General features: G+C 40.2%; 1 protein-coding gene across 2 annotated transcripts in view; it reads right to left on the bottom strand.

Annotated features, from left to right (window-relative positions):
* Nucleotides 1-20,049, bottom strand: part of CCNY (cyclin Y) — a 188,601-nt gene that overhangs the window by 14,383 nt on the left and 154,169 nt on the right. For both annotated transcript variants that reach the window (XM_081048606.1, XM_081048607.1), the window contains exons 6-8: nt 16,457-16,514; nt 16,236-16,355; nt 2,468-2,634 (exon numbers count right to left, since the gene is read on the bottom strand). In XM_081048606.1, coding sequence (XP_080904732.1) covers nt 2,468-2,634; nt 16,236-16,355; nt 16,457-16,514 — 345 coding nt within the window. The remainder of the gene's footprint in view (nt 1-2,467; nt 2,635-16,235; nt 16,356-16,456; nt 16,515-20,049) is intronic.

Raw genomic sequence — 20,049 nt, 5'->3', positions numbered from 1 at the left:
ATCTCTTCCCCACCCCAGTGCTCTCCGTTCTTCATTTTTCTTGGTTCCCTTTGTTTCCATAACTTTGTGCTATTTGTAATTTTCATTTGTATCTCATCTCCTTCCGGAAATAGCTGGGATGTAAATAACGAAAAGATCTGAGATCGACACTGACTTCAGGACGTATTTTCCTCGTTGATTTAAGCAGATACAGCTGCTCATGGCCGAAGTCCTCTGCCTGCTCTTACAGAACCTGAGCACGGCCACCCACACCAAGTCGCTAGCTGTGTGTCATCTACTTTACACAAAGGAGAAAGGACAACCTGGATGTCACTCCTGTGGCATGCAATTCAGAGTCAAATGATAACAGGGACTTGATGAGAGAATAACCTCTGATAAAGGAAATAAGTCAGCATTTCTTACACCTTGCACTCAAATGTACTTTTCCTTTACGGTCTGAATGACAATTATTAGTTTCGGGTGTACAAAACAATGTAATAGTTAAGACATTTACACCTCACAAAGTGATAACCCCTCCCCCAGTTTACTACCCCTCTGAAATCGTATATCGCTGTTACAATTCCAATGACTCTACTCCCTATGCTGTACTCCACACCGTGACTGTATGTATATATATATGTATATATACACATATGTATATACCGTGTTTCCCCAAAAATAAGACCTAGCCGGACCATCAGCTCTAGTGCGTCTTTTGGAAGAAAAATTAATATAAGACTCGGTCTTATATAAGACAAGGTCTTATATTAATTTTTGCTCCAAAAGACGCATTAGAGCTGATGGTCCGACTAGGTCTTATTTTTGGAGAAACAGGGTACACATACATATACATATGAATACACACATGCAACACAGAGAGAGAATATAATGTTGAATGTCAACTATAATCAAATATTTATGTGTGTGTATGTGTGTATTTTGATTACAGTTGACATTCATTATTATTCAGCTTCAGCTTCAGGTGTACAACGCAGTGGTCAGGCATCCACACTGCTGCTGAAGTGGTCTCCCTAATAAGACATATGCCATCTGACACCCTACAAAATCTTTGCAACATTATTGATTATATTCTCCAAACTCTTTCACATCCCTGTGACAATATTGTGACTATTAATTTGTAGTTTCTAATCCTTTCACCTTTTCCTGAATGACAATTATTTTAGTAGCTATTTTTATTTTGATACACACTTTAAGAAAGGAAAAAAACTGTATTAAAATTGTTAATACTCAATATATACTGGTAACAAAAGATGAATACAAGTCACATATCTACATTTTTTTGGCACCTTTGGTATAATCAATAGTTTTATTTTTCTTACAATCAGAAACTTCTTTATACTTTTCTTACTTTTTATAACAAAAGGTTACAAACACAGAAAGGAGCTTTATAAGTTTGCAGCAGGGATTGGCTCTCTAACAAAGACCTAAAAACATAAACAAGTGTGCTTCACAGGTACCACAAAAATGGGGTGCCCAGGAAGCCAGTAACCAGAGGCGAGAGGGACCCCCAGCTGGTGAGAAATCCTGATCTAATGTCCCCAGGATTCCTGGGTCCAGGGCCTGGATGTGGATTAGGACAGAGCTGGGAACCTCCTCCAGCCTATAGCTTCCTCAAACAAGCAGGTGAGGAAGTTTATCCCCAACATTCTTAACCCCAGTGAACGCTGGGACTGTAAGTTCATCCTGATTGTTTCCTAAAACGGCTCCGTCCTCCTAAGAGGCTCTGAACCTATTTCCTGCCTTCTCAGACACCACAGATCCAGACAATAGGCCCGTAGGTCTCCTAATAACAGGGTTCACCTAAATCTGAGGACTGAACCATCTGAGAGATCCTAAGGCTGCCCTGAGAGCTATGGGGTGCACAGCACCCTCTCTATGACCGCCAGGTTTATGGCCCTTCCACGGAGCTGTGGGGGCTTGAGCCCGGCTGGGGAGAGAGAACATGCCACCCTAACAACGAGAAACACAATAGGCCTCTGGGGACAGAACACTGATTTTAAGCAACTGAACTTGTAAAACATGACAAAGCAGTGAAAATTGTCTCTCTGAAACTAAAAAAAAAGAAACAATACTTTGGCTCTTCTGCTTTTCACCTAGGCTGCTGCCCACAAAAGACTGGTGTGTGGCATTAACGCTGCCGTGCGATGCGGAGCTGCGATGTACTCCACCACAGACTGGCAAAGGCAGTGCTCTGCACCTTTCTAATGCAGATAAAGGAAGCCATGCCTATAGTACAGGTTTAGTAAGCCAGCCTCACAAAACGAAGTGTTTCCACAATGAAGAAAAATACAGGTCTCTTCATATAATTTGCTACCACCATGTTCTTATTATGGATCAGCTCACAACAAACATTCAGTGAAATTCATTCATCCTGTATGTATACAGAGCATTCAAGAGGGACATGACCTCCTTGCCAAACAATCCCCCTGACCACGCCCACTCTTCCCTCCAGCACACGCACACTCACATGTCCTCCACCGTGATGTCCTTCAGGATCTGGCAGTAATCCACATTCCACACGGCCTGGTCGTCCCACACCTTGGAGGCCAGCAGTATTGCCCCGAGAACAATGCGCTTCCAGTTGGCTGGACAGATATCTATCTCTGCATACGTTAGAAGTCTTTCAAGGTATACCTGGGAAGGCAAGAAAATACCAGCGCTAAATAATTTGAGTTGTTTTCTCTCACATGTTAGCAGACATAAAGAAATTCTAACATTGTTTAACTCCATTTCACCAGTCTTTAAATAGGGATTTATTACCTGATCATACTTATGTTAAAGGACTCAAATAGTCTGATGTACATTGAAGCACATTTCATAACTGGACTGTGCAAATGTAGCTGGATCTTAAAAGACTCCAAGGGAGGAACAAATTCCAGGAACCACAGGCATCCACACTGTTGCTGAAGTGGTCTCCCTAATAAGACATATGCCATCTGACACCCTATAAAATCTTTACAACATTATTGATTATATTCTCCAAACTGTCTTTCACATCCCTGTGGCAATATTGTGACTATTAATTTGTAGTTTCTAATCCTTTCACCTTTTCCTGAATGACAATTTTTTTAGTAGCTATTTTTATTTTGATACACAGAGGGGGCCAAAAAAATGTATACACATTTTAAGAAAGGAAAAAACTGTATTAAAATTGTAATACTCAATGTATACTGGTAACAAAAGATGAATACAAATCATGTGTATACATTTTTTTGGCACCTTTGGTATAATCAATAATTTTATTTTTAGATTAATTTCTCACTCTATGATATCGATACAAATTCAACAACTAACAAATGCTCCAACAAGCAGAGCAAAGAATGTGAAAGAAACCTATTTTTTTCTATCTGTATTTTTATTAAAGTTTTTTACTTTGAGGTATTTATAGATTTACATGCAATACTGAAAAACCTATTTTTATTGATAAAATATACACAATATAAAATTTACCATTTAACCATTAAGTGTACAGTTCTGTGGAGTTAATACATTCATACTATTGTGAAATCATCACTGTCCATTTCTACTTCCAGAACTCATCATCCCACATTGACACTATACCTACTAAACGACAATGCTCCATTCCCCATCCCCACAGTCCCTGATAACCATCATTCTACTTTGCCTCCGTGAATTTGACTATTATAGGTATCTTATAGGTGGAATCATATGGTAGTTGTCCTTTTGTGTCTAGCTTATTTCAGTTAGCATAATGTCCTAAAGGTTTATCTAGTTTGTAGCATATGTTAGAATTTCCTTCCTTTTCAAGGCTGAATAATAATCCATTGTATGTATAGACCACATTTTGTTTATCACTTTATCTACCAATGATGGACATTTCAGTTGTTTCCTCCCTTAGGCTATAGTGAATAATGATGCCGTGAATGCTGCTGTACAAACACCTATTTTTGGTGCTTTGGGTATGCACCCAGATGTGTAACTGCTGGAATACACGTTAATTCTGTGTTTAAGTTTTGGAAGAACCACTATACTATTTTCTACAGCAGCTGCACTATTTACCTTCCCATCAGCAATGCACAGGGGTTTCAATTTTTCCTCATCGTCACCAACACTTATTTTCTATTTTTTTAATAACAGTCATTCTAGTGAGTATGAAGTTGTACCTCACTGTGATTTTGATACAATAAACCCATTTTAAATGAAATAATTTCAGCTGATGATAGAAAATAAAACCAAATAATATAGGATTTATAACCTGGCACAATTTAGTTTGAGGACAGACATCAGAAATATTCACAAAGCCCACACTGTTGGATTACAAGGTAAAAATGCCTTTTAAAGTTTCCCTTAGTAAAAATCTGTTTATTAGTATGTTTTATACTTCTCTGAACCACGGCATTATTATCTCTATAGCTTATCAAACACATTTACAAAGTAGAACTACTGCATCAGAAAGAAACAAAAAAAATTAATCATCCATACTTTTTTAAGAACTTGCTTTCTAAAACAGATGAAATCTACAGTGTTAGAATTATTCATAGCAAATAATGTCTGTACATTCTTAAATATTAATATTTCTAAAAAGACATGTGCAGAAAGGAAAATGTTAACTACACAAATAAAATAAAATATAGACTGTCGTCAGCTAAATAACATCAGTGCTCATAAATAGGATGGGAAAGGTAAAAGAAAGAATCCACACCTGTTGCTACATCGTTGGGACTCTGGGGAGGAATCTGCACTTTAGGAAGCTCTTGAGAAAAAGGGTAATTTAGAGATTGAGTGCCAGGGCTTTGTTAACTGACATGAACGCAACAGTAGAAGTTGAGGCTAATGTGAGAAGCAGACTAATAATCATACAACAAAAGACCACAGGACGAGAACAGGTAAAGGAGAGGTGTGGGCAGACAGGTAGACCTGTTCACTGTTTAAATACTGAGCACTCACTACGTGCCATGCCGGGCTGCTCTGGAGAGGGCGGGGGGAGCGATGGCGGCTCTGACAGCAGAGGGGAGAAGGGGGCACAGCTGATGGGAAGAGGCATCAGGAGATTCTGAAGCAGTTCTCATGGAAAGGACCAGTGTTTGAACTGGGGGCCTGACAGTGGAGACCGGCAGTCATATTGCAGAGAGTCCAGTGACCCCAACAGCCACAGAAGGTGGGTTGCTGTAGGAGACTCCAGACTTCCAGCTCATGCAGCTGGATGGGTGACACCCTCTGAAACAAGGAGCACTGGAAGGAAGAGGTTAGTGAAAGAGGATTGTGAGTCTGACTTCGGATGGACGTTTTTCACCTGAGACATCCAAGAGGGTGCCACACAGGCAGTGCACACATGCAGTTCCCGAGCACAAAGGAAACAGCACTGCGGTAGAAATTTGAGAGTCTATGACACACAAACAGAACTAAGCCACTGGCATACATCCGATGACCTGGGGAAAGGGACAAAGGGGGAGAAAAGAAGGGGCCAGGCCTAAGCCTTGAGAGCCCCTCCTGTTTTAACATCTGGAGAGAGGATGAAGGAGAGGGACGAGTAAAATCTGGTATGTTTTGTTCTCAAGTCTTGTTAATAGTTTGGAGAAGAAATTACAAGGCAAAGCTCGGTGTTTCTGAGCGCCTGAATTAGGCTTACAATGTTATACAGGACATATGAGAAGGAAACTGAAGTGGTTTCTTTCACAGTACAAAGTAAAATTAAAGCCACTTCAGGCAGTGACAGCGCGGGTGCGGGGGCAGGGAAGGTAGCAGGGGTGAGGTATTTAGAAAGGAGAGTGGGGAGCTGTGGGGAAGAGGGACAGAGGTGGAGGGAGGTGGAAAAGAAAAGGGAAGGGAGGCAGGGAAGGAGAAATGATCCTTAATGGCAGCAAAACTCCGAACAGATGAAGAAAAGTCAGACCATTGCTAGTGGCAACTCGTGGAGTCTCCCCTGGTTCCTCTGATCCCTAAACCACAGGCAGAAGAGAGAGTCATATGCTTCCTCCAAAGCAGCAGAAACTTCCTATGGCATCTTCTGCAGTCGGGACTGGCCCGCTGTCTGTGAAACAGGTGCAATGGTGAATACCAGGCAAAGTCTGGAGAGGGGGCTCAGAACCGCGTCTGTCTCTGCCACTGAATAGGGGCTCTGCCAAGATGGGGTCGACACTCCATCGTTTGCTGAATGAAGAAATAGATGAATAATGGTTCTTTTGCTCAGAAAGGCTATTGTTCTCTATTTAGTGCTTTGTTAAGGAAAAGGCAGTTTTTTAAATGTTAAAAACCTAGATCCTTAGGGCTAATCTCACACTCAAGGTGTTCCAGAGGTACTACAAAACAAGAATGGACCAGAGGTACTACAAAACAAAGCTAAAATCATGAGAAGAAATTACTATTTCCAGTCCCAAAGAGAAAATAAGCCAATAAACCGTGACAAGACTTTACTGAAAGTTAATGAAACAGGAAACCAGTACACAACAAGCCTACCTTGATTTCCCCCCACATGAGTTGGGGGATCCTCCCACTTGCCCCATTGCTGCGTTTGTCTCAGTGCAGTGTCGCTGCCTTCTTACTGGTCTCTCTTCCTGCTACACCGTATGTTCCCTGAGGACAGGGACCGCATGTCACTCATGCCCACTGTGTGCCCAGCGTCTAGCACAGTGCCAGAGCAGGCTGTGGCCCGAGTGCTGGCGCCACGCACACATGGGCCTGCGGAACAATAAGGAATGACACCGACACGGAAGCAGGCTCAGGAAGACAGATGCAGGCATGCAGATTTCTCGTGTCAGTGATCTATCTAATAAAAGGGCCACCAACAATGGCATTTGGGAAAGGGAACTGCGTTTACAAAGGGAGAGTGGAGTTCAAGGTGATGCTGAGTCCTTGGTTTGTGAGACAGCAGCGTGGTGGGCAGTGCAGTTCAGAGGAGAAAGCTCCGGAGGGAAGAGTCTACTTTCTCAGAGGAGAAAGCTGAAAAGACCTTCAACTAAGCCCCAGGAGGTCATGCAGCAGAAAACACTAATTGCACTATATGGACCTGTGTGAGAGCTTCCAAATCTCTCATTAAACAGTAATATTAGGTTGGTGCAAAAGTAATTGTGGTTTTCCCAATTATTTTTAACCTTTTAAACCGCAATTACTTTTGTACCAACCTAATACATTGGGTTGTGACAACCATTGGTTTTTTTAAAAAAAAAGTAGCTCACTAAACACAGCACAGTAATCTTTTCAATGTTCGGAGATTTTAGTTTTTAATGGCATTTACTATATTAAATGAGCAGAAAGAGATAATATTTTTGATCATGATTTTTATTTGTGTAAAAATTTCCAATTCGCCAGATAAAGATCCAGGCCGGCCAAGTGGAATTTGAGTTGGACACTGTCCTTAGGACTCCACACCAAATACGTGACAAAGGTTGACAACTAACGCTTCTCATTCCCCACCAAGTAGACAGTCAGGAAATGTATAATAAAACTGTACTAAGAGCGGAAAACTGAGACTGCAATTAACTAAGCCTCCAGATTTTTAAAGAAATACAAAAAGGAGGTTGTGAAACAATCTTCACCCAGTTATGCAAATCTCTCCAAGTTCCCCACTGAAACAGATTCTAACTGGCTTGGTGCAAAACGGTGGCTACTCAGTTTTCTTCTTCCTTACTTTACACCTTAGTTGACAGATATTAATAAGTATGCTAGATGATACTTAAGATTTAAAGTTTGGGGGGTAAAAACCAGCAGGCATCCACCATATCTGGTATTTCATTAGGGCTAAAGTAATTAGGTATTATAATACACTCTATTACCTAGGAAAGGCAGTTATGTTGGGAAATAAGGCATTCATAACAAGCTCCACTTAATGGCATATAATTTAGCAGAATTTGCCAGTAAAGCTATATTCAAGGGTCAGCTGCAATTTCTTTAGTAAACTCCCACTTGGGTACTTTAATTCTCTGATAAGTGAAAAAATGTACAATTGATTTTTTTCTAAACAATATCCCTAGATCATTGCTAACAGGCCATTCTTGCTCAATTAACTTTTCAGATTTAAATTCATGAGAAGTACTACCCTAAGGAGTCTCTAGAAAATACAGGTTAGTGAGCAATTACGGTTACACAGACCATTCAGTTGACTGCACACAACAAACTGTTCAAAGGCATGGGAGAGGAGTAAAACGCAAACTAATGGAATCAAGAATATATGTAACCAAAATCCTGCTGTGCCGAAATTATTCCAATCTGATTTTAAAGAGTAACACTAGGTCATTAATCATACACTCTCCATCATCCAGAGTTTAGCCAACTGGTGATTTCACCACCGCTTCTTACTTCCTAGCAACTGGAGGAGCACATGAATGAGACATTTCTCATCACTGAATAGATGCCATTTGAATAATAGCTCTGACTTTCTTAGAAAATAGTGACTCAAAAAGGAGTCTTCAGGATAAGAATGAATAGATTCCACAGGTCACTTCATCATCAGAGTACCAGGTTCTAAGAGGCACTTTGGAGCTGCAACCAGGGGCTGAGTGGCACCCATGACTGGACCGTACAAGGCCACCCAAGCTGGGACCCAACTCAGCTGGGCATGACTGGTATTCCTGATATTACCTGTACTGACATAACAAGCACCATAATACATCACCTAAGGAGACAGAGCCACCGCCCACTCCTTAAGTGAGCTGCACATAATCACTTCCTTCCAAAGAGGGCAGCATGGAAAGTCAAAAAAAGGCTAACTTTACAGTGGATGAACCTGACAAATATGACTTCAGACCAGTGATCAAGATTACTGTCAACCATGATAAGTCAGGTTGGCAGTATGTACTTTTGATGAGATATGAGAAAATGGAACTATACCTCTGTGGTTTTCCTCACCAAGACACACAATCCCAGTCCAATCATGAGAAAAGTAGCAGACAAGTCTCAACTGAGGGACAGTCTACAAAATACCTGACCAGTAGTCCTCAAAACTGTCAAGATCATCAAAAACAAGGAAAATCTGAGAAATTATCACAGCCAAGAGGAACCTAAGGAGACATGACAACTAAACGTAATGTGGTATCCTGGAAAATAAAAGGGACAATAGGTAAAAACTAAGAAAATCTGAATAAAGCATGAACCTTAGTGAATGATGACATCACTATCAGTTCATTAATTGTAATAAATATATCAAAGGGATATAAGAAGTTAATATTATAGATGTTATACTGTATAATGTAACATTAGATGTAAATAATAAACTGGGTGTGAGATTTAAGGAACTCTGTACTATCTTCACAATTTTTCTGTAAATCTAAAATAAAAAGTATGGTGATGGAGAGAGACTACACTTTGTTGTGTGGTGTGCACACACTGGGGTATGCATTAGTTGAATTATAAAGTTGTACACCTGAACTTTATATAATGTCATTAACCAATGTTACCCCAATAAATTTAATTTAAAAAATACATCTATGGAAATGAAAACTACCCAAACTTATGCAATGTAGCTAAAGCTCTGAGGGAAATTTATTACTATAAATTCCTGTATAAAATAAGGAGGCTCTCAAATCAATAACCTAACCTTTCACCTTAAGCAACCACAAGAAAAACAAGAAGAGCAACTAAACCCAAAGCAAGCAGAAGAAAGGAATTAATAAAGTAGAGTGGAAATAAATGAAATAGAGAATAGAAAAACAGAGGAAATAAATAAACTGAAAGTTGGTCTTTGGAAAGATCGATAAAATTGACATTTAGCTAACCAACCAAGAAAAAAAGATTAGATTCAAATAAAAAAGTTAGAAACAAAAGACAGAAATAAAAAGAATTATAAGGGAATACTATGAACAGCTGTATGCCAAAAAACTGTATAACTCAGATGAAATGCACAAATTCCTTAAAAGACACAAACTGACGCAAGAAACAGATAATTGGAATAGACCTATAATGGGCAAAGAGATTGATTTAGTGATGTAAAAACTTCCAACAAAGAAAAATCCCGGCCAAGATGGCTTCAGTGGTAAATTCTACCAAACATTTAAATAAAAATTAGTACCAATTCTTCTCAAGCTCTTCAGAAAAATACAAGTGGAAGAAATACTTCCCTATTCATTCTATAGGGCCAGTATTATGCTGATTCCCAAACCAAAGATATCACAAGAAAATCAAAGAACAATACCCTTTAAAATATAGATGCAAAAATCTTCAACAAGATACTAGCAAACCAAGTCCAGCAACATATAAAAATAATTATATATCATGACCAAGTGGGGTAATTTATCCCAGGAATGTAAGATTGACTTAACATATCAATAAAGGACAAAAACCACAAGACCATCACAACAGATGTAGAAAAAGCAAGCGACAGAATCCAATACTCCTTTGAGATAAAAAACACCCCACAAATGAGGAACACAGGGAACTTTCTCAATTTGACAAAGGGCATCTATGAAAAACTCACAGCTAACATCCTGCTGAAAACTTTCCCCCTAAGATGAAGAACAAAACAAAGCATTCTTACCACTTCTATTTACCACTGTGCTGGAGATTCTAGCTAAGGCAATTAGGCCAGAGAAAGAGATAAAAGGCATCCAAATTGGAAACAAAGAGGTAAAACTATCTCTACTTGCAGATAACATGATCTTGCATATATAAAAGACTAAGGAATCTAACAAAAAACTATTATTAGATCTAAAATAAGTTATGCAATGTGGAAGGATACAAGATCGATCTACAAAAATAAATTGTATTCCTATACACTAGCAAGAACAATCTAAAAATAAAATTAAGAAAACAATTCCACTTACAATAGCATGAAATAGAATTAAATACCTAGGAATAAATTAAAAAAAAAGAAGTATAAGACTTGTACAGTGACAACTATAAAAGTCGTTGAAAGAAAATGAAAATCTAAATAAATGGGAAGACACCCCATGTTGATGGGGGAAGACTTAGTATTGTGAAGACTGTAATACTTCCCAAATTGATCTACATAACTCAGTGCAGTTCCTATCATCAAAAGCCCAGCTGACTTTGTTTCTTTGTTTTGTAGAAACTGACAAGCTGGTTTTAAAATTAATATGGAAATGCAAGGGACATAGGATAGTCAAAATAATCTTGAAAGAGAAGAACAAAATTGGGAGAATCATACTTTCTGATTTCAACTACAAAGCTATGGGAATCAAGACTGTGGTACTGACATACGAATGAATACACACACACACACACACACACACATACATCTCAATGGAACAAAATTGAAAGTGCAGAAATAAACTTTCACATTTATGGTCAACTGATTTTTGACAAGGGTGACAAGACAATTCAGAGGAAAAGGCAGTTTCTTCGAGAAATGGTGCTCAGACAAGAAATGGTGCTCAGACAACCATATACAGTGCCAAAGTATGAATGTGGACCCCTATCTCACAAAATAGCTCAAAATGGATTGTAGACCTAAATGTAAGCGCTAAATTATGTAACTCCTAAAAGAAAACATAGGAGTAAATCATATGACGTTGGGTTATGCAAACGTGTCTTAGATACAACACCAAAAGCACAAGTGACAAAAGAAAATAATATATAAATTGGGCTTCATGAAAATGAAAACCTATGTTGCAAATGATACCATTAAGAAACTGAAATGACAACACAAAGGATAATGGAAAATACTTGTGAATCATATATCTGACAAGGGACTTATACCCAGAACATATAAACAACTCTTAGAATTCAACGATAAAAAGACAACTCAACTTAAAAATGGGCAAAGAATTTGAATAGACAGTTTTCCAAACAAGATATACAAAGGCCCAATGAACACATATGAAAAGATGCTCAACATCATTAATCATTAGGGAAACGAAAGTCAGAACTACAATGAGATACCACTTCGCACCACTAGAATGGCTAAAATCAGAAAGACAGTAACAAGTATTGCCAAGGATGTGACGATGTGAAGAAAGTGGAGCCCTCACAGCATTGCCAATGGGAACGTAAAATGGTGCAGCCACACTGGAAAACAGTCAGGCTGTTCCTCAAAAAGTTAAACACAGAGTTACCGTCTGACCCAGCAATTTCATTCCTAGGCATACACCAAAAGAAATGAAAACATATTCACCCTCAAAAATGTGTACACAAATGTTCATAGCAGCATTATTTGTAATAGCTAAAAAAGTAGAAACAACTCAAATGTCCATCACCAATAAACAAAATGTGGTCTATCTCTACAATGGAATACTATTCAACAATAAAATAAAGAATGGAATACTATACATGTTACCATGCAGCTGAACTTTCTAAACATTACAGTCAGTGAAAAGAAGGCCATCACAAATGATCGCATATTATATGAATCCATGTGTATGAAATGTCCAGAATAGGCAAATCCACAGGGACAGAAACGAGATTAGTTGTTACCGAGCCTGGGATGGGGGTTGAAAATGAAGAATGATTGCTAAAGGGTAATGGGGTGATGAAAATATTCTGATTAGGTTGTGGTGATGGAGGCACCGTACACTAAAAACCATTGAAATGCTCACATTAAATGGGTGGACTTTATGGTATATGAATTCTATCTCAATAAAGCTATAAAAGATAATTAATAAAAAAATAATTAATAGAAAGGTAACGCATCTCCTCTTGTCTGGTTAGTTCTCCCTTTGCCACCTCCATTTCTTCTCGATTCCCCTTTTCTTTGGGCTTGACTCCTCTCCATCATTTACAAACTTCCTCTCTCCCTCCGATCACCCCTCAGGGCAGCTCTCCAGATAGAACCAACCTTGTCAGCCACACTCAGTCAGGGGCCTGGCTGGGCAGTGTCCCCATGGCTAACGACTTTGCCACACTCCCTTCAGAAAGCTCGCCTTAACAAGTTAAGCAGTGAAACAGCAGAGTATGGGTTTAAAGTGATAAGACTCCTACTGGGGAAGAGGAGACTATACCGCAAATAGCTACCGTGTACGCCCTTCATGTTTCAGACAAAGCGAGGCACCTCAGTACTATTTTTATTTACTTCGGCCAGCAGGTAGTTATTACTAGGCTTACTCTGCACACTTAATAAGTATTTATTGAGCATTAAGTATGTACCAGGATGTGTTCCAGATGCTGGTCACAGTGCAGTAAACAAACAAAAAAAGACAAAAAAGACAGAAATCCATTAATTGTAGAGCTTATACTGTTATAGACAAAATAAAACAAATGAGTAAAACCTAAAGAATGTTAATTGGTGATAAGTGCTGTGGGGAAAAAACAAAACAGGAAATGATGACAAGGAAATGAGGGGGGAGGAGGGAGGTTACAATTCAAAGTAATGACATCCTGCTGACAAACCCTCTGAGCAAAGACTGGAAGGAGGGCAGGGGGGCCCACATGCATATCTGGGAAAGTGGACCCCAGGCAGAGGTGTCAAGTGCCAATGTCCTGAGGCAGCTATGTGTGTGAGGCCAGAGTGGCTAGAGCAGAGTGACCACAGGGGGCAGGGGTGGCAGCTAAGTCAAGAAGAAAAGGAGGCCTGAGCCTGCTCGGGACCTATGGGTCCCGTAAGGGCTTTCTTTGCATTGGCCTCTGTGGAACACGGGGAACCACTGGAGGTTTTGAGCACAAGAGCCCACAGAGTGAGAAAAACAGTGGCTCAGGACAAAGTCCTGGGCCCCTTTCTCCTGTCACCTTTGGGTCACAAGTGACTGTTTTAAGGGTGAACATCTGGCCCTAAAGGAACTGAGCCAATCACTGATGGAGCCAATCGAAATTCATCCGCTGTCCAAAATCTGAACTAAACACAAGAGACTGAATTAGCTGGTGTTGGGCCTTAAGTGAAAAAGTGACGCAGAGTCTGGGTTGGGACAGCCACTTCCCTAATGCGTTCCACCAGAAGCAGACCTGAAAATTAATGAAGACTCACAGGGAGGTGCAGAGGCGAGATGAGGCAGCCCCGAAGACAGAGGGAAGGACAGAGGGAAGGAAGTTGCTCTCACACAGCCTGGAATACTTCCATGCTAAAGAGCAAGGGACCGGACTCTGGACCTTCCAATAAATCTCCTGCCTGGGCCTCTTCATGTGGGTTTCTCATCCTTACAGTAATCAAAACCCCTGGCTTAGACAGGCAGTGAGTTCTATTTTGGCCAAGTACCACATGGGACTAAAATGGGTGTTGTTCTTGGAGTTAAGGATAACCCAGCTCAAGTAACTCCGAAGAGAAAGGATGGGCTGCACGGAGGGGCAACTGGACGCTATGGTCTTCCTCCCAACTCGGGCTTCCCACAGCTGCTGCTGGGAACGTTACAAAGTGTGTTCATATGAAAACTTATCATAACTCAGCAAGGTGCAGTTCAATTACCTCACCCTTGGTTTTGAATTTCCTCATGTGTCAGTTATCAACAGGAAAGCTTTTAGCATATCCTGCAAGGCTAAAGAAATGTAGTTAGTGATATTAAGTTACTGTTATTCTTCTAAAATGAAGTTAATTATGCTGTGAGATATTAGCTTTGGGTTTACTGAGTTCTGGGTGTTTCAAGGTCTTGGAAACTCTCTTACCACAGGCAGCCTGCAGTGTTGTTCCCTTGAGGGCAGCAGGGCCAGAGGTAACTGCTGTCCTTCCCACCCCTGCCCCCACCGCCTCCTCCTGGGCAGCACGCCAAAGTGCCAAGAGGATGCAGGAGAAAAGAAGACATGAATGCATCTCTGTCAACTCTAGACAGGACCTGTTCTGGTGGCTGCTTCTAACTCTAGGCGATGCAAGAGAAGAATTATACAGGGTCTCGCTCAGCGCACGCATCTGTCTCCTTCCCCCCACAGGCATGCAGGCTGACTCTCAGCCGACACAAGCAACAGCCACCGGAGAATCAGTCTGCTGTACCCACCACGTGGGAGCCCAAAGCTGCTCATCTTTAGGAGGCTACCAGCAAGACCCCAGTCAGTACAAGCGAATCTCCTCCTAAGCCACAAGTCTATCTAATAGGCTAGGTGAAGTTTCAGTGGGTACCATGACTGACGAATACGCAGTCAGGCCTATTGGACTCTCTGCAAAGACATGAACTAACTGATGTACCCTCTCACCCTTGGAGACTGGCACGCACTTCAGATGTTCTCTCAGTATCTCTGCAGAAAATGGGAAGCTGCGGGGATTACAATCTTATCTTCACTCCAATAAATCTAAGCAATGAGGCATTATCAGGTCGCAGTCAGATAGTAATTTTTTTAGGAATTTAAGGTAAAACAATCCCCACTGCATTCCATCTGCAGTAGCTTCAAAATAAACCTTTCTTCGTGGCATGAATTTTAATACTAACCTCATCCATGTTTTCATCTGCTTTTCTGTTCATCGCAATTTCCCTACATACAAGTTTCAAGCCTGTTGCATGTTTTTTAAGAACTTAAAATCCTTTGGGGGAATAAACCTGAGCGATAAATCTACTTCTCAGTTACATCATAAGAACTTACAATCATCCAAATCAGCTAGTGATTACTAGTTGAATGTCTGTTTTACCCATTAGGGGTAAGTAAGTTCAACGAGAGAAGGAATGAACAAACAAATGGATGAATCAATGAATGAATAAACAAACAGGTTTACTGTTGCATTAGCTGAGGAGCACAGAGCGCTTAGTGTGGCAGAGATACAAAGGGTCCTCAGGTGGCCTGTAAACTTTCTACTAAACAATAATCTCTTCTCAGATGCTCCCAATGGCTTTCGGATCCCCTCCAGGACAGCTCATGCCCAGGCAGAGCTAACTTCTTATCTGAGTTGCACACAATGTAAAAGTTCAGTGACAATGGGTTCCATTGTCAAATCTATTTCCCAAATGACATTTGACTAAATAGTCCCTAAAGTTTCAAGAATCTACTTAAGATTATAGATTTTTATCTGTTATTTGAGTCTCAAAGTGAAGATTACCTCCATGTTGCCTCCAAAAATACCTTACAAACACATTTAAACAAAAGCACAAAAGAGAAGGTGGCAATACCCACCACTCCTTCCTAGATAGGTATTCATGTGGGATGTATGTGTACATCGTATCTTATGAATGTTATTAAAACTTTTGTAAGAACCAACAACAGGAAAGCTAGAGGGGGCAGCCCTGGTCCTTCTTACCCTCGTTAGCCCAATGTTTACTTACCTGAATTCAACGTTTTAACATTTATTGGTTTTGACTGTGACTTTAGGAGGGGACCGAGAAACAGATTTCATACCGTCTTGGGAGATCAACACTCTGTTCTCCAGAGAGATCACCCTGAAGGAGAAACTACAGTGTCCCTAGGCTACCTGACGAGAGCTCCAGCTCTCACCACTCCATTCAACTACCAACGGCTGCGGTCATTCTGAGGGCACTCACCAGGGTGACAATGGCACATTCAGCAGTCAGCTGAGCAGCACTGAACAGTGTTCGAACAAACCGGTAAATCTGCTTCTGCTCTGGGTTGTGTTTGTCATAATCTGGTGGCACTTCGGATTTCTGGGGAAGAAAATATTTTCAGATGACAGGCCACCCAAACAGAGAAGAGCAAAAGAGAAACAATTAAACAATATCGTGAAACACGAGGGGGAGGAAATTACCGAAAGAGGGTGAAGGTTTTCATCAAAAATATCTAAGAGCATCCTTCCATCTGGGTCCCTGGTAGGGAAAATAATAGAAAATAGAGTTTACTTTCTGTAAGAATGTGTGTCATTCAAAATAAAACAAAAAATATATTTTGATTCAACTGTTATTTCAAAAAAGAGAAGGCAGTGCTAAATGTAAGAGAGGCTATTGGTTATTGATGAATAACAATTTGTTTTATTTGGGTACAGTATTAGTAGGTAATTTCTGAATAGTCCATGAAATAAAGGTTATGAATTAACTTAAGTAAAAATATAGATTTTTCATTTTCTGAGTTTTCAAATGAACCAAGTCTAAATTTCTTTAACATCATGTTTCTGAGCTAAGGCCAACAGATCTGCTTAAACTATGGTGGACAAGAAAGAAGTCTGAGGGTAAAAATGAACATTCAGTGTATCCTAGAGATTAATCTGAAGTTTTTGTAACATGCAACTTAACCACTTCATTAAGATTTTCAGTATTTTATATTGAAAAACAAGTGGTGATGTGTAGAAAAACTTAACTAATAGTAATAACCTAAACCTATAAAAGAATGGCGGGCTGCTACCAGGCCAGTAAGTGCACAGAGCAACTTACAATGGTGGCTTTCCCTGTTAGCACCGAGCCTCAGGCAGCTGCCCTGAGTTGACTATCCACACCGCACTAGAGACAGCTCTACGTCCTGTTTTATGTCATTTGAGTTTTGCCTACAAATTTTTCTTTAGAAACCAAATTTGGGAACGATTGCTCGGGTAAAAAGGTCCATCTTCTCTGCTTCCAAAATCAATCAGGCTTACGAGGATCAGGAGACTACAGTCTGACGTCACCAACACCCATCAAGGTCAACACTACAATTTCTGCTCTATGAACTTACTGTCTCCATAAAATAAGGGGGAAAGAAAGATCTTAACAGGATAGTTCAGTTTGCATTACTATATTTGCACAATAGGAATTGTTTTTAAAGCTTTGGGCATTCGTACCTGTGCTCATTTTCACTAGCCTGTAGGAACACAGGCAGCAAAGATTGAGATAAAGCTGAGTAAAGACAGCTTCAACCAGGAAGGACCAGGTAGCAGGGTCTAACAGCATAAAAAGAGCTCCTCCTGGTGCACCCAGTGACATTTCCTTTTATAATAACCTAGCCACAAAGAATCAGCCGACTCCTCATCTCACTAACTGTCTCTGTGAGACAGTCAAGGTGCTATGTGAGAGGAAAGCCTGGCCCAGCACCCCATTTCTTCGCCTTCTTCAAGTTTCCTCAGGAATGAGAGCTCCTAAAAAGCCATTCGACACTCTGGAGAAACAATCACCTGAAGTAATTTTAAAAATGAAAGTGTAGGTTCAAAAATATAAATGAGGGTTAAGAATTTAAGCTAAAATGACTCTTCTGAAAAGTGGATTTTCCTTTCACTTCCATGAAAAGCTACGTGTCTCAGCTGAGTTGCACCATCTCTACCAAGCTGGATCTATCACCAGCTCCAAAGGTTTGGCTGGTATGACTTATCAAGGAAGAAAGTCTGCAGACAGTCAATGCCACCTCTTCCCAAGAGACCTTCAGGACACAACCTGTACATCAATCATGTTTGTTTGCATATGATTAAAAGTCTCCGTGGTATATTGCTTGGGTTCAATTCCCCCATTCCGCAATTTACTAGTTGTATAATCTTAGGCAAATTATTTCATCTCTCTGCGCCAGTCTCTTATCTGTAAAATGGAGATAATATCAGTATTAACAACCTCAAGGAGTTGTTATAAAAAGGAAATGAGATAATGCACGTAAAGAGCTGACCAGGGCTGCCAGAGTAAGCCCTTACTGGTAACGTTGGCTCTTATCATTATCAGCTATGACTGTAAATTAACTTTGGGATCTGTAATAGTCTAAGAACTGGAAGTCACTTAGAGATGCTAATGCAAAACTGGTTGGTTGGAGGACACATCTGATTCCATTAATGGCATTACATTGTTATTATTTAAGACTTAAATGTTTAAAAAGTTTGAACTACTATCATAGAAATAAGCTTCAAGACAAAAACCTAAACTTTCACTGATATGTTATTCTGATCAAGGTTCAAAGATCCAATAGCCTACATTTTGTAAATTTTTAAATCCCAAACTCTCAAGCACCATAAAGAACCATGAATCACAATTACAATACGGAAAAGGGTCACTACAGAGAATATCTTTCCAGGTGTTTACCTCCAGATATTTGTGTTTTCCTATAAGACTGTTCAGTAGAAGCTCTGTCATCTAACCTTCACTTCAACGACTTATCACAACTCTCCCTTTGTCCCCGTTGTAAAACAGATTGAAGGCAGCATGGTTCGCACCCACTGAGATCCACTGGAACCATGAGGTGGCCATGTTTGTTCCCAGAAATGGGTCACACCAGACGGAGGGAGGAAATGTTACCAGGAAATGACACTGAACTTCGGCTCTTCATCTTCTTGAAGGAATGAATTCAGTCAAGAGACAGAATTTTGTACAGAATAAAACAGCCAGAAGTTTATTAGTTAAAGACAGTGCACTCTGAGACAAGGAGCGGGCTGACCCAAGGGAGGGAAGCAGCCTCGCCTTATGTTGCATGAAGGCTTTTATTTCTGTGGGTAGAACTGCCTCCCCCTTCCCTTCTCTTATCTTTTTCTCCCCCCCACCCCAGGTGCCTAGTCCTCTGGCATTTAGCAGTGCATTTCTTTGATTTAGGGACATGTGTAAACACATTCCTTAAGGGTATGTGTAGGCCTGGAATCCTGCTGGGCAGCTGGAAGGGGTCTTGACCCAAATAGGAGCTGCAGCAAGGGGCTTTCTAACTGGGGCTAAATTTCTCCTGCTCATTTCTATCTACTTACCTACCCTATCAGAAGGAACACCGGGCCAAAATGGAGTAACTTTTTGGAAGTCATGTCACCATACCAAACCTTAATGACTAACCCAATTGCAGTTTCAGTCTCTCCCAGGAGTGGAATTTTAAACCAATCAGTCTGAAATTTCCTGGTCAGCACTAGTGAGGTAATCTACTAGATAAGACCCCCTGCCTTCCCCTAAAGAAAGGTGTCCTTGCCTGACATAATCCACTTTTTTAACCTCTTAGTCCCATCCTCTTTCTGCCTATCAAAACTTTTCCCTTTTGTACCACTCCTCAGAGCGCCCGCCCTTCTAGCTGCTGGATGGGATGCTGCCCTTATTCATGTGTCCCTTAATAAAGCCAATTAGATCTTTAAATTTACTGGGTTGAATTTTGTTCTTTAACACAAGTTGTACTTGTTATTAGACTCAAATAACATGTGTAACTATCACTCAATGAAATGAGACTGCAATGATAGTGGTTTTGTTCTTATGAAAACAAAGAAGGATGATCTGGAAAGACCTAGCAAAAGGGAATCACTAAAAATAAATTCATTGTAGACCAGGTGTGCTCAAAACCTGAAAGATTTTATGCTCGGATTGTTTTGCAAATATCTTAAGTTTTCTCACTATTGATTGAAAAAAAAAAAAAAAACCACTATGGAAAGATGGAAAGGATAAGTTACAGGGTGGCTTAGAAAAGAAAGACACTGATACTCTAATCAATGCC

Source organism: Rhinolophus hipposideros (genome assembly GCF_964194185.1).
Source record: "Rhinolophus hipposideros genome assembly, chromosome: 1".
NCBI lineage: Eukaryota > Metazoa > Chordata > Mammalia > Chiroptera > Rhinolophidae > Rhinolophus > Rhinolophus hipposideros.
The sequence above is the reverse complement of the archived record's forward strand: the minus strand, read 5'-3'. Positions and strand labels throughout refer to the sequence as shown.